The following is a 22086-nucleotide window of genomic DNA, read 5'->3' as shown; positions in this document are numbered from 1 at the left end:
CAGAGGCTCAAACGACAGAGCCACCCGGGTGCCCCACGACCCACAGCTTTGTCAATGCTGTTCCCCATGTTATTCCGTGCCCCTGGGCCTTTGCACATTCTGTTTCAGTTTAGGAATGTCCTCTCTGGGACAATCACTGATCGCTTACTGCTCTGCCTCTTAGGTCCTGCCCACTGTGCAAAGCTTCTGCACCCCTGCCCCCTCCCCCGCAGACGGCCTGGGGGTTCCTTCTTTGCCCTCCAGGACCTGTGAGCCCCACGTCAACTGAGTTCGTATGAACCCCTAGACGGGAAGGGCAGGGCCACGTGGGCCATGCAGGCCTCGTGGCAGGCATGGTCAAGGAACAGTGGATGAAGTCGTGGGTACGGGAAGACCCTGCCCTGCCGGGGACTCGGTCTAGACGGCGGGGGTGCAAAGCTCTTCCCAGGAAGGCCCACAGTCAGCAAGAGACTGCAGTCCTCTCAGAGGAACACAGGCGTCGGCCCCCCGCCACGTCTCTGGGCCATGACTGGTCTGTGGACCCTGACCCTGTCCGGCTCAGTCCTCGGCACAAGCCCACAAGGATGACGCAGCCCCAGGACCACAGTTGCTTCTGTGCAGCAGGCGAGAGACCCCTCTCGTGGCGGAGCCCTGAGGCTTTGAGGGTGACAAGCCAAGGTCAGAGGGCCTGGGGGTGATGGAGCCGGAGACCCGCATCTCTCCCACGACCACTGCCATTCCTCGCCCTCGGGGGTCGGCGCAGGGCAGGGAACCTTGGCCTTGTTCCAGCCCCGGAACGCCAGCCCTCACCCCGCACTGAGGCAGCAGCCGAGGGGTCCCACTTGGGGCCTCCCAAAGATCCAGGCCTCACAACAGGAGCGCTGGGTCTCCCTCAACACGTGCCCAACAGAGGACTTGGCGCCAGCGTGTCTGCAGTCGTAAACCCACTCTGCTGCAGGGTGAACCGTGAGTGTCGCCGGCCACAGGGAGCTGAGCCCCAGGACGTGGGGTGTCCTGAGAACTGGCCCCAAGCCCAGTGCCCTGCCAGATCGAGGGCCAGATCGGGACGTGCGGAGCAGCAGGAGACCAGCAGCCTGCGCCGGAGGAACCGGCCTCGCCACTCGCTCCCCTCGCCCTGGCGTCCATTCCTCTGTGTCCTGACAACTGCGAGCGAGAACACATTCAGGCGCGCCCAGTGGAGCCCCCACCTCTGCAGGAGGGACCTCTTGCTCCTGCCTCCGGCCTGGCCGCCTGAGCACGGCACACACAGGGTGACAACAGCATCTGGGGACTCAAGCTCTCAGGCCTGCTAGGACTCACCCTGAATGAAGGTGACGGCCAGAGCCCCCCGGGTTTAAGCACTTCCTGGGCTCTGGCCATCTGCAGAAGCTTCTGGGAGCTTCCAGAATGTGCCAGCCTCCTGCAAACCATAGGGGTACTGTGGCCCAGCAAGGGTAGCCCCTGGTCAGACAGCTGTTTCCCTGAAAAAGCAAACCCACAAGCAGGGGTGCCGGTGGCACTGGGAGGGTTTGTCTTGTTGTGCAGGGGTGGGGCCAGGCGCCGGAAGAGGACCCTCGACTGTCCATCTGCAGCAGAGGAGCAGAGGAGAGAAGGGGACACTGGTGCCCTGGGGCTCCCGAGGGATGGTGGCCATGGTGGCCTCTTGTGCCCGAGGGGCAGAGATGGGCTGACCCTGGCCAAGGTGAAGCCAGAGTTGTCCTTGGCCTGTCCTGCCTTATGGGTCTACCTCCAGCTGACCTTGGGGTGCAGCCCGGCCTTGGCCCAGAACCAGAGTTGAGAGGCAAAGCCCAGCTCTGTGCAGGCCGAGACAGGTGTCCCCTGTAATCTGCCGGCTTGGTCACCAGGCTCTGGGGCAGTTCTGAGCTGAGCCTTCAGTATCCCCTGGGACCGGGCCTGGAGCTGGTCAGCAGCAACTTTGGAGTGAATTCTTTACCCCAAACTTCCCTTTGTCACTTTTCTCTGCAACGAGAGACCCCTGGGGGCTCCGCCAGGAAGGGAAGGGCCTTCCCTGAGTAGCCAGGCAGCCACCAGGGACTCTGCTGGCCACAAGCGACCCCAGAGACCTGGCTGGGGTCGGCGGATTCAGGAAGGCCCCCGGCCCTGACCCCGGGGCTCTGTTTCGCTGTTGTGGGGTGGGCAACCTCTGCGACTTACTGTTCCTTCCGCGGGAACCCGATGTAAGGGGATAGGCCTTATTAATTCTGACTCCAGACCTGCAGGTCCCCACGTGGCCCTGGGGGCCCTGCCAGGGCCTGAGAAACTAGGACTGCTTCCCCTGCCCTCCCCGACCTCCGCCCTAGCTCCCTGCTCCCTGGGGGCCGGCACTAAGGCCACACCATAGCCTCCCCAGGCCTGACCATCCGGGCCTGCCGCTGCCTTACCTGCTCCACAGTCTGAAGGTCAGCCTTGACCTTCTCGAGTCCTAGGAGAAGCTTCTCCCTTCCCTTTTGCTTATCCCAAACCCCACCTGAAACCTGTACTGGGGTCTTCTGTTCTCTGCCTTGAAATCGAGAGGTCAACAGAGCAGCGGGTTTGGCCGGTGTGGACGGCAGAGCCTGTGCCCCATCTCCCGTCCACTAGAGGCACGGGGGGCAGGTCCAGGTCATCGCTAATGGCCCTGCCCCTCTAGCATTCTAGGGATATTAGGCTATCCCAGCAACCCCAGTGGACTCGGGTGGGGGTGAGGGGCCCAGCTCGGCCGCTGGTGTCCCAGTTGTCACCAGCCAGGTAAGTGCCCCGGAGGCATGGTTTCTGTGCCCTGAGCTGACCTGTGCTTTCTGGGACCTGCCCAGGGAGGGGGGGCCACAGTGCCTGCCCACCGCACAGCACCAGCCTTGTGCCACACGTGTCTCTGGCAGGGCCCCCTCACCTCCACGGCCTGCCCCGCACAGCCCGGACCCCTGTCCCCATAGCCCGTCTGACAGTCGCTTGTGAACGTGTATGTTCATTATCTCGCCACTGCTGTAGCGTCTCCCCGTAGCCCACTAATTAAGGGGGTCACAGTCGAGAGCATGTTTACCCAATACGCTTTAGTTTTAATTATCTTAATTGCTCGGAGACTGACAAAGGCTCCGCTCTTCTCCTTCCCTCCGTGGTGAGTGGACGACACACACACTTGCACACGCCCCACCCGGTGCTCCCGGAGGGGCTGGGTCTGTGTCCACAGCAGGGTTGCGTGGCCCGTGCTGGGGGTCGGGTGCTTATGGGGGCAGCTGGGTGTACACCCAGGGTCTGGTCCCTGTGTGTTCACACACGTGTGTAAACGGGAGCCACAGTCTGTCAGTCTGAGGGCCACGGGCCCAGGCGGGAAGGAGGGTGGACACCTGCTTGCCGAATCCTGAGGTCAGTGTGAGTCACCTCGCGGACACTCGCGTCATCTGTAAAGGGCGGGCAATCCCAGCCCTAGCCTAAACGGGACCTAAGACCAGTCTGGTCTCCTTATAGGGACGTTCACTTCCGGCTTAGCCAAGAGCCAATGTCAAGGTCCTTCATGCTGGGTCTCTGCCTCCATGCCCACTCCCCACTGATGGATGGGTGGTGACCTGCTCTACCCCCGTTTGTAGGAGGAACAGAAGCTCGGGTCCCCCAGGGACCAGTGGGGGCCAACCCTTTGGCCAGTCTCTGAAGCCCACTCTTGTTTTTGAGCAATTCTGAGTCAAAAGAGCACAGACACCTGGGGAGGCGACACTGGGCAGTTGTCGGGGGGAGCAGTCTGCTGGGAAGAACAGGCCACCGGGGGAGGGGATGGTCTGACGGTGGGGGAACAGCCCGCCGGGGGAGCAGTCTGACGGCCTCTCAGAAAGTTAGAGTCAGTGTCACCTTAGGACCCAGCAGGGACGCAGCTGGGGGTCTGTCCTGGAGAGCTGCAAGCAGGGGCTCCTGCTGACCCATGAACACGTTCGGGGCAGAGCTGCTCGCCAATCAGAAGATGGCAAGGGTTCCAGTGGGCACTGGCGGACGACCGGGGGAAGGCATGGGGGCAGGTCCCCACGGTGGGCTGGGGAGAGGCCCTGACAGGTGCCGCGGGATGCAAGAGCCTGGAAGGCGGCCCAGACGCCCAGACCCCAGAGGCCACGTGCCAGGGGTCCACCTTTGGAGCTGCCCGGGGAGGCAAAGCCGCAGAGAGAACGCGCGGGAGGGCAGCCGCCTGGGGCTGGCACGGAGCGGCCGTGGGCGGTCAGGGGCCCCGTGGGGCCGGGCGGAGGGGCGTCTGCCCAGCAGCCCAGAGGCACGAATGGCTCCGAGCTGTTCCCGTGAACTCGGTTAATTGTACGTTTGTGCATCTCACCTCCGTGAGAAAGGAGACCCGAGGAGAAGACGCGTCCCCAGGGCCTGCGGCCCCCACCGCCCCCGCCGCACGTGCCCGCAGCTTCTCGCCGGCTCCGGGAGGGACCAGGAGCGCGTCTGCTGAGGTGAGCCGGCCGGGAGGCCCCCCGTGCATTGTTCTGCGGGGATTAGGGCCGCGGCGTCCCCCGGCCTCTTCCCGCTGGCTCCCCCGGCGTCCGGCTGTGTCGGGCAGGCCTGCTCGTTCCGTGCAAGTTTCTGTCTCTTTAATAAAGATTAAGATGTCAGAGGGCCAGCGTTGCACAAAATCCCACTTTTATTAACTTCTCATTACCAGCTGAAGGGCAAAGCCCATCCCCGAGCTTCTGGAGCAGCGCGGGGAAAGCGCTTATTAAATACGCGTTTATGGCGACTGGGGCCTCGGGCAGCACGCTGACTCAGCACCCGGGCTGCAGGCCTCCCCGGTGGACGCAAGACAACGGGGACCTCGAGCCAAGAGTGACCGCGCAGCTGGGCCCAGGCCGGAGGGGACGGCCCAGAGCACGCTGCGGAGGGAAGGAAGGGTCTCAGCTGCCTGGGCGGTGGGCGCAGTGGGAGGGTGGGGGTCCCCACTGTGGTGAGGGCATCAGGGCGAGGGAGGGTCCCAGGCCCACACTGGGGACTGACCGCCACGTGGACTGTGCTGGCCCGACGGCACTCCATAACCTCCCACAGCCCCCAGCCTCGGCCTCCCAGGATGGACCCCACCGTCGACATGCTCTGGGCCTCGGGAAGGGCCTCTGGTCAGCGTCACCCCTCCCCCCTTCCCGGAAGCCCCAGATGGGTCCCCGGAACCCCAGGTCACCATGTGCCCCTCACAGAGAGGCCTGCCGTCCCCGCTGCCCGCTGCCTCCTTCCACGCCCGCCCACGCCACGGTCCCACCGCCCCACCCGAGGGCTGCGGGGGTGTCCTCCCGCCTCTGCACCCGACCGGTCTCAGTCCCCGGAGCTGCTCGGGCTTGGGCCTGGCGCCAGGGGCTCCCGAGCTTGTGAATCCACATCCATCCCCTACCCGATGCCCTTCTGGGACATCTAAGGGGCATGTCACTAGTAAGATGTACCGAGCTGACGCGGCCGTTTCTGCCTGTCCCACTGCCACTCCCTCCCCCGGGCTCCCCCTGCAGAGACCGACGGCGCCCCCCGGTCCCCGGAGCTGTCCTCTGGCCCCTCGTCTTCCATCGACTGCAGCCTCTCTCTCCGGAGTACCCCTGATACAGCCCTCTCCCCGCCCCAGCCCTGGACTTCCCACACCCCCGCTCCCCACGGGGCACCCAGTGACTGGCCGGTACACAGGACCCACAAGCCCCTCCACGGTGCCCCTCCCCACCCACTCCTGCACTCGGGGCCTCAGCCGCATGCCCTCTGCCTGCGATGCTCTGGGCCTGGTCCCACTAGGTCTCGCTCCCCTAGGCCTTGGGGAGCTCCTCCAATGCCCCCAGAGATGCCCTGGGGACACCCGCCTGTGTCCTTGTCCCGCAGCCCAGGTCTGCCCGCCTGCTGGTTGCTTGCAGCCGCTCCCGTGCCGACGGCTCTGTATTTGAGCTTTAATCGCCTCTTTGGTGAGTCACAGACTGAATGTTTCTGTCTGCCCTCCAGGTCGTGGGTGGAGACCCTAACCCCCAGGGTGACGGTGTTTGGAGGTGGGGCCTCTGGGAGCGGATGAGGTTTAGACGAGGTCTGGGAGGGGCCCCATGACGGGAACAGAACCCTCGTAAGACAAGACGCTAGAGGGATTCCTCCTCTGCCCGTCTCTCCTTCCCACCGCGAGGAGACCACCGTCTGTAAACCGGGCACAGGGTCCTCTCCAGACACGGAATCTTCTGGGGTCTTGCTCTTGAACGTGTAGCCCCCAGAACCACACGAGAGAAAGTTCTGGGTTTAGGCAGCCCCTTCCGTGGCCGGGCCCACCGTGGGCCCTCTGTTCCCAGCCGCGGCTTGGAGCCCGTCACCCCCGACCTACAGTACGCAGTGGGTCAGTGCAGGTGCGCACGGGTGCCTCCAGTCCGCGGCAACGCTGGGCGGCAGTGTGGCCGAGTCCTCCCTGAATGCCCCATCTCGGCCACTGTTGTCGCCCCGGCATCACTCGTGGGGGCCTCACAGGACGCCCTGTGAGGGGGTCCCTGGCAGTGCTGAGCCAGACTCCCCCATGCTAACAGAACGGCGCTGAGCATCTATGAGGAAGAGGGGAGCCCTGGGCCTCCTCGGAGCAAACACACATTCATTGAGCAAAAGGACACTTGTCGAAGGGCATCACGTCCTACTCCTCGGGATACAGAACCAGATGACCCGGCTCCAGGCCCTGGCTCTACCTCTCCCAGCTGTGTGACTCTGGTAGGTTACTTAACCTCTCTGTGCCAGTCTTTTGCAGCAAGGGTAAGCGCCCAAGGCAACATCAGCCACTTGCACAGGCAGACCCCACGCTCAGTCTGACCCCCAGAAAACACCCTGTAGTGCGGGGCCTTTGATTCAGCTGTGGGGCAGGGGGTAGACGGCTGGAAAGGAAAGGGAAGGAGACAGCGGGCTCTCTTGCACTGGCCCTTCCCGACCGGCTGCCTCCTGGGCCAGGATGGCAGCAGGACAGGCCCCCTTTGGCCAAGGATGCCAAACAGGCTGCAGCCCAGCCCCCCGGGGGACATTTCTGGACCGGGTCCTGGGAGGGTGACACTGGCTTTGTCACGGCCACGGGGCTGGCCGTGCTGTCACAGGCCTGAGTCCCCAGCTGTCGGTGGAGGGGCGCCCAGGCAGGCCTGCCCGGGAGCCCGGCTGGTGCGGAGTGCGGGCCTCACCCGGCCCGGGGCTCGGCCGCCTGTGCTCGGCCTGTTTACCCAGGGGGTGAAAAGGCTCCTGTGTAAATAGACTTCGCAAAGGCCTGTGCTTTCTCACCACTACGGCGTTCTGAGCGCACATTATGAACTGGCGGGCTTATCGGGAGGGCCGTCTGGCAGTTAAAAGATGTTTCCCCGCATTGTGAGGCTGCGTGGAAACCGAGTCATGTCAGCCCCAAGGACAAAGGAACTCAAGTGTTTGAAATGCAAAAATATTTTGACCCGACTACATCATTTTTCAAAGGAAAAAAGTAATTCACGGCTCACAATTCACCTGCTATCTTGCAGGAAGTCCTGTATTTCTTATTAACTCCCCAAGGCCCGCTTCTCTGTGCGAGAGGTCATCTCGGAGGGCCAGTGTGTGAGGGACGCTTATGACTTTCCTTTCCGTCTCTTCCTGTTGTTTTTTCTTCTAGCGCTGGCTCGTGTTTGTGAGTGCCCGCCAGTGCCCGGCTCCTGGCCTTATCTCTGGGCTCCTCCCAGACCAGAAACTCGAGTGGGGTACAGAGTGTCTGCCCTGGGTGGCGGGGCCGGAAACCAAGGTCCTGAGAGGTTAAGTGACCCTCCCCGGGTCACACCGATTGATGGTAAAACTGGAGTGTCTGGGGTCTTCTGACCCCTCGTGGGTGTCCTCTCCTGGCCTCCCCCCCATGTAATAGCTGTGTCTGAGTGGGACCTCAGAGGCTCACCATCGTTGTCAGCACCACCACCACCATCAGCATCACCACCACCACCACCACCATCAGCATCACCACCTCCCCACCTTGCTTTTTCCTCTGGGCCATAAGCACGCACCAGACGCTATTTCAGGTGGGCTTTGGGCTCAGCATCTCAGGTCCTCGCTCGCCACAACTTTGAGGCAAGAGCTGTGATCACCTCCACTGCACAGATGAGGAAAGCGGATAAAGCAAGCCTTGGACAACCTTTTGCCTTCTCGGAAGATCTTCCACCCCCAAGCCCTTAGAAAGTGCCAAGGACACTTCATGGTGGCTGCTTAGCAGTTCCGTGGCAGCTGAACAAAAAGAACCTGCGGGGTTAGCTGAGCAAACCCCAAATGTCCCTGAAGCTGAGTCTGAGGGTCTGGCCCCCAAAGCCGCAGGAACCAGAACAGCTCTGGAGGTGCTCTCCGTGGGGCGGCAGGGCAGGGGCTCTCGCCGGGTGCGCACGCCTGAGGCCATGTCGTCCGTCTTGCCGGCAGGGCAGAGAGGTCCCCCGGAGAGCGAGGTGGCAGCCGTGGGGCCAGGCGGGAGGCACGGGGAGGCGAGAGCTCTCCTTGTAGGGCATCGTTGGTGGGGGGGGTCTCCGACGGGGAGGAGGCTGGGAAACCCGAGCGGGGAGGGCTTTGAGGGATATCCCAGCGACACTTCAGGGGCCAAATGGTGATTATGAAGAATCCTGGGTGTTTAATAAGGTGGCCGGGGTGCTGGGCGTTTGTTACACTAGTGGGAGGAGGGATGGGGAACAGCGTGCGCGGCGCGGACACCGGCCGGGAGAGGAAACGGGCACCAGCCCGGGGGACGTCCCTGAATTAGCACCTGCTTCTGGGGAACACGCACTTGCCACTCAGACAGCGGGGAGTGGACGATCACAGGGGTGAAAATGCCTGGCTGGGCCCCTCTCCGGGGCAGAGCCTCGTTTCAGAGTCTGGGTTTGGGAGCACTTCTGCAGGGGCCAAGGTTGCCGCTGCCTACGCGACCTCGGGTGGGCGAGTACAGCCGTCTGAACCCCAGGGAAAGAGAACCTGTTCCCTGGGGCTGTCCGGAGTCAGCCAGTGCGCTCCAGATGTGGCCCACACCCCTCGCCTGGGCCGGCGCGGGAGCCCAGCGGCGAGCGCGCGGAGGTGGCGTCTGCTTTGCCGTGTCCCAGCCACAGCACAACCTGACGCCACACACAAAAAGACGCCACCGTAGCGCCCCGGGCCCGGGAGCTCTCCTACAAACCCGACACCGTCCCGTCTCTGAGGGCCTTGCCCCTCCTCCTGGGTGGGCGCGCGGGGACAGACAGACAGACCAGGCCTCCCCGCCGGCTGGTTCTCCCTCCCGGAGGACGGCACATGGGCAGACACGGGACAAAGGAGCCCCTCGCCCCCCCAGCTCTCCGTCCTTCCCGACCCAGGACAGCCCCCGCCAAGCCAGACCTTCCTGGAGGCTAATTCCATGTTTTTCTCTACCTCGTAGGTTCCCCTTCTCTCCTGCCTCTGCATTTCTCGTCCGAAACAGAAATACAAAGGGAGGAAATCTATTCAAAATTCCTCCTCCTCACTTTATTCCTGCTTCTCTCGGGGGTGCCCACGCTTCAGAATCTCTTCTGACAATTATCTGCCCTTTCGGGGCCTTGGTAAGCCAGAGCCTCGGGCCAGGGAGGCTCCGGAAGGGCCCGCTGGCCCGCGGCAGGCAGGACACCCTCAAGTCCCCTCTGAACGGGCACCCGCTTGCCCGTCCCCGTCCCGCCCGGTGCGCGGGCTGGGGAAGAGCACTTTTATGATTATTTTTGTTTGTTTGTGAGTCGCTCCTTCCTCTTAGCTGCTCCGTGATGAACACCACATCAGACCCTCTTTATGTGATAATTTTCCATCCCCGGCAATGCAAACATTTCTGCGGCTAATGCTCTGAGTCTTGGCCATTGCTCAGGAATAACAGAGGCAAGGTTCCAATAGAAAATAATAAGTCTTGCCTTTTATTACTTAATTTATCAGCAGAGTAGTGGAGAAACATCTTGTTATCTGGGTAAGAAGAAACCGTTCGCCCACACGGCCTTGGCTGATGGAAGGGGGTGTCAGGCGGAATGATGAATCCCGTTAGCATACAGAGAGGCCGGGGCTGAAGCAGGGTGTTATTCAAAGAAGGAAATATTATTAAGTAGGAAAACGGTGCACTCACCCTGAATCTGTTAAATTAAGAATCCCACTCTTCCCGGCCAAAGCCAATTTGTTATCCTCACAACCTCTCCCGTATATAACAGGGGATAAAAAGGAAAAATGGCCCAGAGAAATGACTGCTTCGAATCACCCACCTGCCGAGACACGGCCCAGCCAGCACGGCAAGGTGGGGTCACTTCCGCCCGAAGTGGGCAGAGCAAACCGTACGAGAGGCTCCTGGAAGCGTGCCCCACCACGAAGAGCCGTGTCTGATTTGGAACTGTGCAGGGGGGTGGCCCCCAGGGGCCAGGACCCCAAGAACATGGGCTGCTGAGGCCCCTCGCCACAGGTGACTGGGGTCTCGGGAGGACGGGGACACGGGGCGAACAGAGACCTCGAGGAATCCAGTTTGTGTCTCCAGCACCGGAGCAGACGTGGTGTCCATCACTGCCGGCACGTGTGTACCTGACAAGGTCAGACTAAAACCCAGAAGCCCAAAGAAACAGCTCATAGCTGAGTTTCTCCCGACGCCTCATGTGACCCGCAGGACGGCTCTGCCTATGGTAATTGCTGGATCTCCCGAACGTTCTGGCCACAGTGTTGGAGGGCAGAGAGAGCTGGGGGCTGTCGCGCTGGCCAGTGGCTGCAGGTCCAGAGAGGCCCATGGGCCGGGCGGTTCATCCAACGACACGCGGTCCCAGAAGGCAGAGGCTCAGATGGGGAACGGCCCGCACATGCGCAGGACAGGGGATCCTGACCACGGGGGCTTATGGACCAGCAGACGGGAACGGTGCCCACGTCTGGCCGTCACCACCCACCACGGCGGTGGCGACCTTCGCCATCTGGCGTTGCCATGGGCCAGGCCCGGGGTAAGCTCCCGGGTGCCAGCGAATTTCACAAGCAAAACACCCCGTGCGGGGTTCACTTGATGAAACGTGAGACGTCATGTCACAGCGAAGCGTGACGTTCCTGCTTCCGCTGACTCCCGGGCAGCCTCCTCCCCCACGCCCGCCCTTAGGCACATGTGACGCTTCACAGAAGACGTGTATGCGTGCGACTCGCCACTTTTCCAAAACCTGTTCTTGAAAAACTAAGCGTTTCAGTTTCCTAGGAAAGTGGACATCAAGTCCGGCGTGCCCATCTCCACGCCCCCGGCGTCCCCGTGATGGACGTCGTACGGTCGCGCGGTCATTTCTTACAACGGATGGGCCGGTTGTGACCGTCAGCAAGTAGCACCCGTGAGGAACGTCAGGCTTTGTAGTGGGGCCCGGCTGTGTTTCTGGGGGTCTGGATAAATGTGAGGGTCGTGCGGACGCTGCCGGGGTCGTGTGGACGCTGCCGTGGGACCTCACGGAACAGCTCTCCTGACCCCCGATCTCCCTGCCCCATGGGCTTGCCCCCTCTCCCCACCCCCGGGAACCACGAATCTCTTCACCATCTCTGGGCTTTGTCTTCTTCAGAACGTGGTGGAGCTGGGGTCACACAGAACGCGGCCTTCTCAGATCTGCTCCTGTCCCTTGATCCCACCGACTAATGGCTCTTCACAAGGCCGGACAGCGAAGCCCTCCATTCAGCAGGAGGTTGTCCAAATGCCTCTTTTGGGGCCCAGGGCTGGTTTGTGGTGGTTTACCCTCCGCCATCCTACGGGGTCTCCTGAGTCCCTCCCAGCAAAGGGACCTGGGACAACCCTGAAGGCGGCCAGACACCACTTTCCCCTGGTGGCCCCGGATCACGGATCAGAGCCCTTCCGGGGAAAGGGGGTCGCCCCTCAGTGCCGTGTGTGTCCAAGAGGCCGCAGAAGCCGGGGAGGCAGGGGCCTGTGCCAGCGAGGCGTACCCATCTTTTCCTGTGTGTCCGCCTCGTTCTCTATCTGCACTCCTGAGGGACTCTGCCCACGTTAGCCGGCACCAGGGAACTGGTCATGGGTCAGCTCCGGGGCCACCTCCTCCAGGAAGCCCACCATAGCAGAATGCACTGGGGTCCCTCCTCCGTGCCCTCTGCCGTGGGCCCACACCCCCGCCAGGACGGGCTCCTCCTCCCGCCCCGTGCTGCGGGCTGTGGCGGTGCCCCCTCTCCTTCGGCCGTCACCGTGACAGCCGCACGCCCCGCGCAGCCCACGGTCCAGGAACGCCGACCAACGTGAGCAAACCACGCCGGCCACGCCCAGCCTGCGCCGGCCACCGTCACGCGTGTACGTGAGAACCGGCGAGGACTGCCTTGAGCCCCCGAGTTTGGGGACAGTTTGTCACATCATGGCGGCAAGAGCCCTGTGACCCGCCTCCTTACAGACCCGCTCTGCGTCTGCTCTCCCTGGGCTCGGCCGCGGCCGCAGCCTCGCGCTGCCTGGACTCCGACGGGCGCAGACTCTGGGAGCAGAGCAGAGGACTGCTCAGGGCACAGGCTAGACACGGTCCCCAGGGACGCTCGCTCCAGGGTCTCGTGGGCGGACACTGGAAACTGGCCTCTGCGTTGACTCGAGTGGCCGGTCAAGTGACTTCCGCTCCTGTGCCTTCGATTCCTACTCAGTAAAGTGGGGACGAGAACCCGTCTGGGGTGACGGCGGGCAAGCGAGCCGACGGGCATCAGGCAGCTGGTTAACGGTGACTGACGGCGACAGAGGACCCCTAGCTGGACAAGGTCAGCCCCGCCCTGCCCACTCTCCTTCCTGCTCACACTCCCCCGCCCCATGCCCTCCCCCAGGGCTCAGCGCATGGTCAGCCCCACAGCAGCACAAGCCTCGAAGCTGCTCTGGGAGGCAGGGGGAGGCCAGAGGTTCTGTGGAGGCCGGCGTGCCCCCCGCCCCCCGCATTGAGCACCACGCCCACGCCCACGCCAACACAGGAAGCCAGGCCTGTCACTCGGAGAGGACGGTGAACCAGCTAGCCAGGACGCTGGGGGTCCGTCCCCTCTACACGGCCGGTGCAGACACCCACGTGCTTGGATGGCAGGTGGCCTCGCCGGTGGGGTGCCTGGGACACAACCTCCCCCGGCTTCCACCCCTGGGCAGGACACAGAGACTCCCCCCAACTCATGGGCCCTGTCGTCCTATATCAGGTGGAGAGGCTTCCCCAAGGCCTCCCACAGGCCTGTGCCTGGAAGGGAGGGGGACTTCCGGGCTCTGCGAGGGACACCCACGTCGCCTGGCCCCGCGACCTCCCCAGCAAACGCATCTGAGGGGACTCGGGAGCCAGGCCTCCCTCAGGCCTGGGGTGTTCGGCGCGAGAGAGAAGGGGCCGGACGGAGAGAGGGGTCGCAAGTGCTCACGGCATCTCTCGCCGCTTTTGCCCCGGGAGGGACGGCCACCCGGGTATCTCTGTGGAAAACCAGAAGTCTGCCTTGCACCCAGAGTGGTCCCACGAAGGGACAGGGCAGGGCTTCTCCTCGACGGCAGCCGCCCCACGCCAGTGACGCCGACTTCGCGGAGGGTGTGTCTGTGCGTTTAGAGCAGAAGACGCCACGCAGGCCTTCGAGCGGATACATTTTTCTCTCCCAACAGTGAGGCACAATTTAATTAACTCACTTCTGCACCCACCTGAAGATTACGGAGTTTATCGACACCGCCATCTGCCTCCCATAAAGCCGTAATGTAGATAATAAATCCGCTTCATTACCCGGTGCGAGAGGCGTCCTGCTCCAGACAGTCGGCCCAGCACCCCTCCCCTGAGCACCGCCTCGGACGCCCCGAGCTTCCGCGCGGTCTCCTGGAGGACCCTGCCACGGACACCCCCAGGCCTCTGCGCTCTGACCCGCTGCAGCGGTCCCCGGAGGCCCCCGACACTCTCTGTCCATGGCCAGCGTCCTTCAAGGCTCCCCCTGCCCCCCGTCCCCACTCAGACCGCAGAAGCCGCACCCCCAGCCTCCACGGAGCAGGACCCGGTGCCCAGAGCTGTGCCCGACCGGCGTCTTGTCATCCAGCTGGGCGCCTCGGGCCAGGTCGGGCGCTGGAGACGGACTGTCTCTCCAGCTTGCAGACAAGAAGCCGGAAATGCAGGAGGCCCAGCTCAAGGACAAGAGCCAGGCTTAGAGGGTTGGGGTGGGTTGGGAGCGGCCCCGGACCTGCCCAGCCTCCCCGGGTCTCCCGCCAAAAGGAGACATTCCTTTGTTGACCTTCGGGGGAAGGCGTCTTTCCCGTTTCTGAGTCTGTCCTGTGACACTGATGATCTTTTCTCTGCCTTCGAGATTTAAGTTTGGGCACAAAGCGTCAGCTGGGTGGCTGGGGGGGAGGGCCTGGCCCCGGAGAAGGTCACCTGCTCTCTCAGCCCTGCCCACGGCTGCTGGTGGACCCCGAGGGGGCTTCTGCTGTCCCTCCTCGGGGACCCCAAGCCACAGCCCAGCAGCCTTTCGGAGGCTGATTCTCGGGTGTTCGGAGAGAGAAAAGCTTGCTCTTTGCTTTCTCAGGTGCAAAAGAGAGATGGAACTAAACTGTGTGCCCGGCCCCCGGTGCGGCTCTCGGGCTCGGGCCGTTCTGGGAGAGCAGCGTGCCCTCCACGGCCCTCTGGGGGCCACTGCTCCCCTCGCCCCTGGGCCCAGGCCTTCCCGACCCCCCCCCTCCAGGGCCGGCAGGTGACAAACCCCGCACCTCACCTGGGGAATCTGAGCCTTTCAGCTGGTTTTGGGGACCCTCGGATAAGGCAGGGAAAATGGAATCAAGAGTCTAAGGGCCTGAAACTGCAGAAAGGTGAGGTTTCTGACGTCCTTCCCCCGGGCCTGCAGCTGCCCCAAGCTCACCACAGCCGCCACTGTGGACCCATTAATCACCCTTATCAGAGCGGGAAGGGGCCCCTGCCCGCCACCCCCCCCCCCAGGGACAAGTTCAGGTGCTTCAAGGTGGCCAGAGGTCAGAGTCCACCCTCGAGCGCGCAGAGCCTTTCCGTCCGCGGGGAACTGAGCCACCGAAATCACACCTAAGCCGCCTCCGCAGATAAGCGTGGCGGTTGTGCAATCAGAGGCCTCCGGGAGGGGCAGGAAGGGAGGCCGGAAGCCGGACTCGAGGAGGCCCGCTGGTGGTGGCCTCGAGACCCGGGCTGAGGCCTGCACCTCCTCGGGAAAGGGAGCGCGGAGGCGGCGCTCTCTGGCATTCTGGTCGCGGCCCCTACACCTCTCCGCTTTGCAGCCTTTGATTCAGCAAAATCAGGGATGCAAACTTCTTAGGAGTACTTAGTTTCCATGGCAACCGAAGCTGACCTCAACATTATTGTTCTCAAGAGGCACTGACTTTACTATATGTTCATTCACTGAATTAATGGACTCCTGGCTCTTTTATCAGCAGCCCCCGAACAAAGGAGAGGGAGACGAGCCGTCAGAGGGCTTTCAGCCAGTGCCCAGCCTTTTGTCCGGGCTGACTGCGTCCGAGCAAGTCTATTCAGCCCCAGATTATCAAAACCAACTCAGGGCTGTCTCCGTGGCAGCTAAACACACTTTGATTTCATAAAGACATAACCGATCCCACATGCAAATTATTAATTGTGGTTGCAGGATTCTGAGTGCTGGGGTCTCCCATGTGATTGAGGGGGTAAGACGGCGTCTTTGCAGGTAAAATGCGGGTGAGTTACGGGGTGCTGGTGGCTCCCGAGGGTTGCTGGCTGGGAGCGGAAGAGGAAAGGAAAGGACTGCTAAGGCCATCCTTGCTGGCTCAGGCAAAGCGTGAGAAGGACCCAGCAAGGCTTCCCGCCGACGGAGACCAGGGGCACCCCACGTGCGCCCACCAGCACTTTTTGCAAGGGGGGGGGGCTTCTGCATTTTCAGACCTCCCCTTCTTAAGAGGTGCAGAGCCACATCCCTTGTCTCTCCACCACCCTCCCCGGGGCCCCCAGACACCTCCAGAGCACGCCACAGCCCCAGACCCCAAGACGTAGCAGCACACGCATGGTGGGACCTGGCTCTGGGTCTCTGGGCAGAGTTTCCACGGCCCAGCAGCAGCACGCTTACACCTTGGGGCGTGCGAGCACAAAACACACTTAGCAGCTGCCTGTGGTCTCCACTCCTGCCTTCTTGTCACTTGAAGAGCCATCTTCCTGGACTCCCTGGCCGGAGCCCAGCCCCCAGCCTCCCCACCTCCCAGGAGGGATCCCAGAGAGCAGAGGCATCTCCCGGAGCGGGTGAGGGGTGGGCAGGCCGTGGCGCACAAGCACACAACAGCCAGCGGTGCAGACCGCGGTCCTAACATCCAATAATCATTTCACAAATGATAATAATTATCCATCAATCACCCTGTGTGGACAGTGCCAGCCTGGGCTATCAGATGGCTTTTATGACCTGTAGCATTTTGCACGTAATGATGGGAGGGAGATTTATGGAGCCATCGGGCTCCCTCTTCCAGCACCGGACTTCATTAGCTTTCTTTCCTTTGGACCCCGACTCCCCAGGCACCCCTCGCGCACTCCGCGCCGCCCGCCCCCCGGCCCCCAGAGCGCCGGCCAGGTGGCACCTTTCTTCTTCTCGTCCTGGTTCTACCGATGCAAAATCCCGATTTTTGGCCCGGTGGGGGCAGACAGAGGAGGGAGGAGAAGGAAAAATAAAAATAAAAAAAGGAAAAGGTCAGTTCCTTTTGTTTGCTTTTCCCCCCACTTGTACCGAATCAACGCGTCCTTCCTTGTCGAGATGGTCAAAGAAAACAAGATAAAGTGGGACAAAGGGAAGGCGGCCGGGGCTAGCGTGTCCCCTTTTCATATCACCAGAGATTAAATCAAAATTCTTTTAGCTGATACCATCTCCCCGGGTGGACTACACTCTTGTTAACGGATAAATTCAAGCCCTCCAGAAAGTCAAAGAATAAATTTAAGCCTTTTGCCAAATGTCTATCCTATCGGATTTTGATAAGACGGCCATTGAGCCTTAATAATGTCTTCCATCCATTTTCAGCGGGCCCTTAACACGGCTCTTTATTCGTCCCCAAAGCCTCTTCGCTGGGTCTTTTTATTACAGGCCCCCGCGGGCTCTCCAGGGAGCCGGGCGACCCGAGTGATGGATGGACAACTCGCTAGATTATCTCCCGCAGATGTTTGCTCTGCGGGAGCCCCGGGCTTTCCCTCTAAGTAAACAGGCGAAATAGAGTCCACGGGAGGGAACAGTCCCAGAGGTCCAGGCGCCCGGGGCCGGGAGAGGCGACGCAGCACGACCGGGAGGCCGCGGTCCCAGCGACTTCGTGGGCAGCGCGGGCTCCGCGCCCAGGGCGCACCCCGGGGCGGGCGCAGGAGGGGAGGCGGCGGCGAGCGCGGGCCCCGAGGCCCCTCAGCACCAAAGCGGGGCCGCGGCCTGGCCTGGCGCGCGGTGGGAGAAGGCGGACGCAGGGGATGGAGAGGCTGCGGGGCCGCGGGAGGAGGTCAGGGCCTGCGCGATGCGGGATGGGGATGCGGGCGAGCCCTCCGAGGGGCACCGCTGCGGCGGCGGCGGCGGCGGCGAGGGGGTCCCGGGCCCGAGGGGCGGGGCCGCGCCTGGCTGGGCTCACAGACCGCGGCGGCCGCTGTCACTCACACGGGAGCCCCGCCCCGCCCGCCGGCTCGGTAACCCCAGGTACGAATCCCGCCTCCGCGGGAGCGTGGGCGCGCCCTGCCTCCCTGGGCCTGAGCTTCTGTGCAAAGCCAGACAGAGGGGTTCCGCGGCGGGTCCAGCAGCCTAGCTCTCTAATGCTCAGAATTACCACCGGGGTGTCCCGCAAAGTATCTGTTTTTCTGTCCCTGCGTCCAGCCACTGGCTGCGTCAGTCACCGTCCGTGAGGAAGCACCATCACCCTGGGAAGGGGATACTGGAGCTGGAGATGGTCCCGGACCTACCTGAGTCCCCCCCACCTCGGGCCCACCGTGTTTTAAGGCCCCCAAACGTGTGGGGGCGGAGAGGCCACGTCCAACCAGATGTAAAACTCCCAAACCACAAAACTCATAAATAGGATCTAGCTCCTCTTGCCAAGGAATGGACTCCACGTGTCCTTAAAACAGTGCGAAGCTCGTGTGGTCCTCGCCCGAAACAGCGCGTGTGCCCGTAGATGTGCGCGGCTCTGAGGACCGCCGTGATCCGTGAGCGAGACCGGCTTCGGAGGGAAGGTAAAGGCACGTGGGCTCACTTCCCAGCCTCCGTGCTTGAACCCGTTCGGCGTTTCCATTCCTGTCTCCCCCCCTCTCTCCCTCCCGGATGGTCTGGGCGTGGAACCCACCCAGGTGCGTCCAGAGCTAAGCCCCAGGGTCAGGTTTTGACGCTCCCACCAGCCTGACCCTGGGCACCCACCCCGTCACACTCGAATGGCCCAAATGCTGAGAGTGTCCAAGTTCAGCACGTGCCAGAAAAATCTCCGATTTCAGGGGACAACGGATGTTGTGAGGCGGCTCCTTCATGTGGGGAAGGGTGTGTGGGGGGAGCTGGGCAGAGCCCCTTCCTGGCAGCAGCCACCCCCCTGCCCCGCAGCAGGGACCTACGGAGTGATAGGAGGCAGAGGGGCTGGGCAGGGAGTCAGGAGGCCTCGTTCCAAACGGACAGCCACCGGGGTCCCCTTTGCTCCGGTGCCCAGGCCCCCTGCATGTCCGGCTGCTGTGAGCGTCAGGTCAGTTGGGATTCTGGGCACAGAGGGCACCTCAGAGCCCTCCACCGGGCCTTCCAAGGCCCTGTGTTCGAGCGGGTGCCTGGGCCAGGCAGTGTGACCGGCGCTGTGTGCGTAGCACCTTCCACCCGTCCCTGAGCAGCTCTCAGGAAAGCACTCCAACCAGGTCAGCCCGGGCCCGATGGGCTGATGCTTTAGGAAAGGAAAAGCCGTGGTGCTCCAGGAGCAGAGGGGCTGTGCCGGCGGGGGTTCTCCCGGGGAAAATCGCGTCCTGGCTCAGAAGCATCCAGCCCTGGCCTCCTCACCATCTTCACATTTAGACTTGACCTTTTGGCCTTCTGCCTCGACCCTGGTGCGCACACCGGACAGGCTACGCCCATCCCCCATGAAGGCGTCCCCTCTAAGCTCCCGCCAGTCCACCCCACTGCCGGGGCAAGCCCGCTGTGCCACCTGCTGCTTGCTGGTGGTGAGAGAAGAGGATTTCGTGTTCTCTCTGGAGGTCAAGACCCTGGACCCAACTGCAGGGCTTTTTTCGGGGGACAGGAAAGACTTCAGTTCTTTGAAACACGGGAAAGCTCTTTACAATCTTTTGCTACCTTTCACCTTTTAGGGAAATCCGACCTTGTTCCCAGAGGCAGAAAAAGAGGGAAAGGGGGCTGTTGGGAGGGATGTCGTGTTTCAAGGAAGACAGACCTCAGGCCACCCTCTGGATGGACACAGACCCTGGGTTATTAGATGAGAATTGGCTACAAGATCACCCCTGCCAGAGCTCCTTCGGGAAGTCACTGCAGGGTCAGAAAATGCCTCCCTTCACAGGGTTTTCTGCAAAATCAGTATTTGTGGGGTTGGACCTGGTGAGAAGGGTCAGGTCTCCCCCACCCCCTTATGGAAGCTGAGCCCAGAGTCCTCAGCTCATACCATCAAGCCGGGCACGGGGACACCTGGAACATTGGACATCCCTTTGCGACGCACCTCGGGCTCCCCCCAGCAGAGGCCGACTGTCCCTGTAAACACACATCCCGCAATGCAGACGGTGGGACAACCCCAGGCCTGGCACCCTCGGCGGGCCCACTCCCCGCCTCTCCTGGGTGGTGTTTTGAGGGCAGCGTGACGAGAGAGACCGCCGTCCTCATTCTACTGGAACACGCAGAAGTGTGGGTTGGCTACCGCGCTGGGTGTGAGTGCGTGTGTCCTGTGTTTGCGTGTGTGCGGGGGTGACCCAGACTGGGTGGGCCCTGAGCCCTGTCTGATGAATGGCTTCTGGGTTTCTTGGTGTTTTTCTGGGCCAGTTTACTCTCTGCATCTTGCCGAGCTAACGTCTGCCACCCGGGGAACCGCCATCAGCCCCCGAGAGCGCAGGAGACGCTCCCCCCCGTGGACGCCTTTCCTTTCACCTGATCGGCTGCTTTCCGACGCCCCGCCCGGGCCCTCTTTGGAGGCGGCGGACAGCACAGGCTTTGTGCGATTCGCGGCCGATTGTGGTCTTTCCCCGTCTGTTTTCTTCTCACTGAGCATCCAGTGGAGGTGGTCACACCAACGTGACCTGTGTTTATTTACTTCTGCGTCTGCGCGGCCTGAGCATTCCCACGGGGGCGGCTCTCCTGGTTCTCAGGAGCCAGGGCCCCACTGCCTGCCCACACTGCGCAGACCACAACCGTCCTACCGTCCCCGGAACCCCTGTCCCGCGCTTGCCTTCCGACACACGACGCATCGCCCACAAGTGGCAGGTGGCCCCACGGACCCGGCTGCGCGCACACGAGCTGGGGGTCGCACGCGGGCCACGGCGAGGGAGAGGCGTGGAACCAGCTCTCCTACCTTTTGGATGCAGCCCTCCTGGGACGACACCTCCGCATCCGCCAGCATGTGCTGAAAAACAAGTTAGAGAGCAGACGTTAGTGTCTGGGGACCGGGATGCCGTCCTCAAGCTGCCGCCAGCGGCAGGCCGTGGGGATAGATCCTAAGTTCTCAGAAATGACAAGGCAAGACCTCGTCGCTTCCCTGTAATATGGAAGACGGTGCTTGTTGGGAAGTCATGTCCTTTACACCAACGGTGTTTCCTTGTTTGCTGAGAACACCAAGGACCCCCCCACCGCCCCGTCGGACGTCGGCTCCCGGGGAAGGCAGCTGGCTCCTTGTAGGGAAGGAGCCTCTCTGGGCAGCTCCCCCTGGTCCTTAAGGGAAGACACACATGGTACCAACCACCGTTGAAGGGGTCAGGAAAGCATTCCGAGACGCACAACGGTCTGTCCTGTGCCCTCTGACCCTGCCTGCGAGCAGCGCCAACGCACAGGGTCAGCGGGAGGGCGTGGGGCACCGTATGGCCCTCGTGGGGTTTGCAGGCTACCTGGGGAGGCAGAGCCTGGCTGAGTGGCCCGATCCGCCCCCCGGGGGGCCAGGGTGGAGGAGGCGACAGGGCAGATGGCGGAGGTGGGCTGGCGGGGCTGCGATCGGACGCCATCTCCCTGCCAATGCCCTGCCCGCAATGGGGGGTCAGGCAGCGCATTCATGGGCCCTTTATCCCAGACCCCTGGGAAGTGGATGTGGTTTTTGGAGGAAGCTTCTCAGCGGAGATCAGGCAAAGGCAGGACACAGCAGCACCCACAGCAGGGCTCGGAAGCCCCCTCCGGGGGCGGTGAGCGGTTCCTCCAGCATGGGCCGCGGGCAGCGCCGGGAGCTCTGGCCTTCCCTGTGCCGCTGCCGCAGGCTCAGGTCAGTTGGCAGAGAAAGTACAGCCGTTCTGGGTGTCTCTTCCACCAACAGTTCTGACGTGGAGCTTTTCTTGGCTCGGCGTGGAGAGCCGTATACCTGCCTGGCGTCTCCTCCTGAAACCACCGTGCTCCACTCCAGGGGACGGCGTTTCAGGGACGGGTCCCAGAGTACTTTCGAAGCTAGGCAAACCGACAAATTAGCTGTATCAACGCGCTTTTCCCTCTTCTGGATCACAAACGCGGGCACGGATGCGTCTATAAATCGTAACATCCTTTCCATAAGAACAGAAACCGAGACTGAGACTAATATTTGAAAACCAACACAAGAAATGGTGTCAAACCCAGAGGTTTTATTTACCATCCCCTTAAAATTACACCACCACTCTCCCTGATGACGAGCCGGGAGCGCAGCGCGCCCACCGGTGCCCACGCAGGCCGGGTGAGGGGCTCAGCTGTAATAACAGTAAGTCATATTTTTAAATGCTGAGAATTCTAAGCAGTTGGGGATTTTATGTTTCTTTTAATAGATTCTGAAATTGTGGTTTGGAAGGTTACAGGCGCACAGGGAGCGAGTCGGAGAAGGTGAGCACCACGGAGGCTGGCGAGGCCCCCGGGGCGTCCGCAAGGGGCCAGGTCGCTAGGTGCCGGCCCGGGGGCTGCGGTGGATGGGCTTGTGGGAGGTTGGCCCTGGACGCTGGGGGCTGAGTCTGGCCAACAAGCGGGCCCTGCGTTTCTACTCTTTAGGGCGTCTGTTCTTTATTCAAATCGTGACCCAGGAAGGCTGGTTGGTGGCTCGGTCACCTGGGAAAGGGGAAGACAGAGGAAGCGACTGCCCGAAACTCA

At 62.3% G+C, this 22086-nt stretch overlaps 2 protein-coding genes across 9 annotated transcripts in view; both read right to left on the bottom strand.

The window, feature by feature from the left end:
• PRDM16 (PR/SET domain 16) overlaps window positions 1–22086 on the bottom strand; it is a 292797-nt gene that overhangs the window by 129316 nt on the left and 141395 nt on the right. For all 8 annotated transcript variants that reach the window (XM_082687643.1, XM_082687642.1, XM_082687638.1 and 5 more), the window contains exon 3: window positions 20351–20401. In XM_082687643.1, the coding sequence (XP_082543769.1) occupies window positions 20351–20401 (51 nt within the window). The remainder of the gene's footprint in view (window positions 1–20350; window positions 20402–22086) is intronic.
• Window positions 1–22086, bottom strand: part of ARHGEF16 (Rho guanine nucleotide exchange factor 16) — a 203003-nt gene that overhangs the window by 166116 nt on the left and 14801 nt on the right. The window lies entirely within an intron of this gene.

The sequence above is a fragment of the Mustela nivalis genome (genome assembly GCF_964662115.1).
Source record: "Mustela nivalis genome assembly, chromosome: 10".
Lineage (NCBI taxonomy): Eukaryota > Metazoa > Chordata > Mammalia > Carnivora > Mustelidae > Mustela > Mustela nivalis.
Note: the sequence above shows the minus strand (reverse complement) of the source record. Positions and strands in the feature narration are given on the sequence as shown.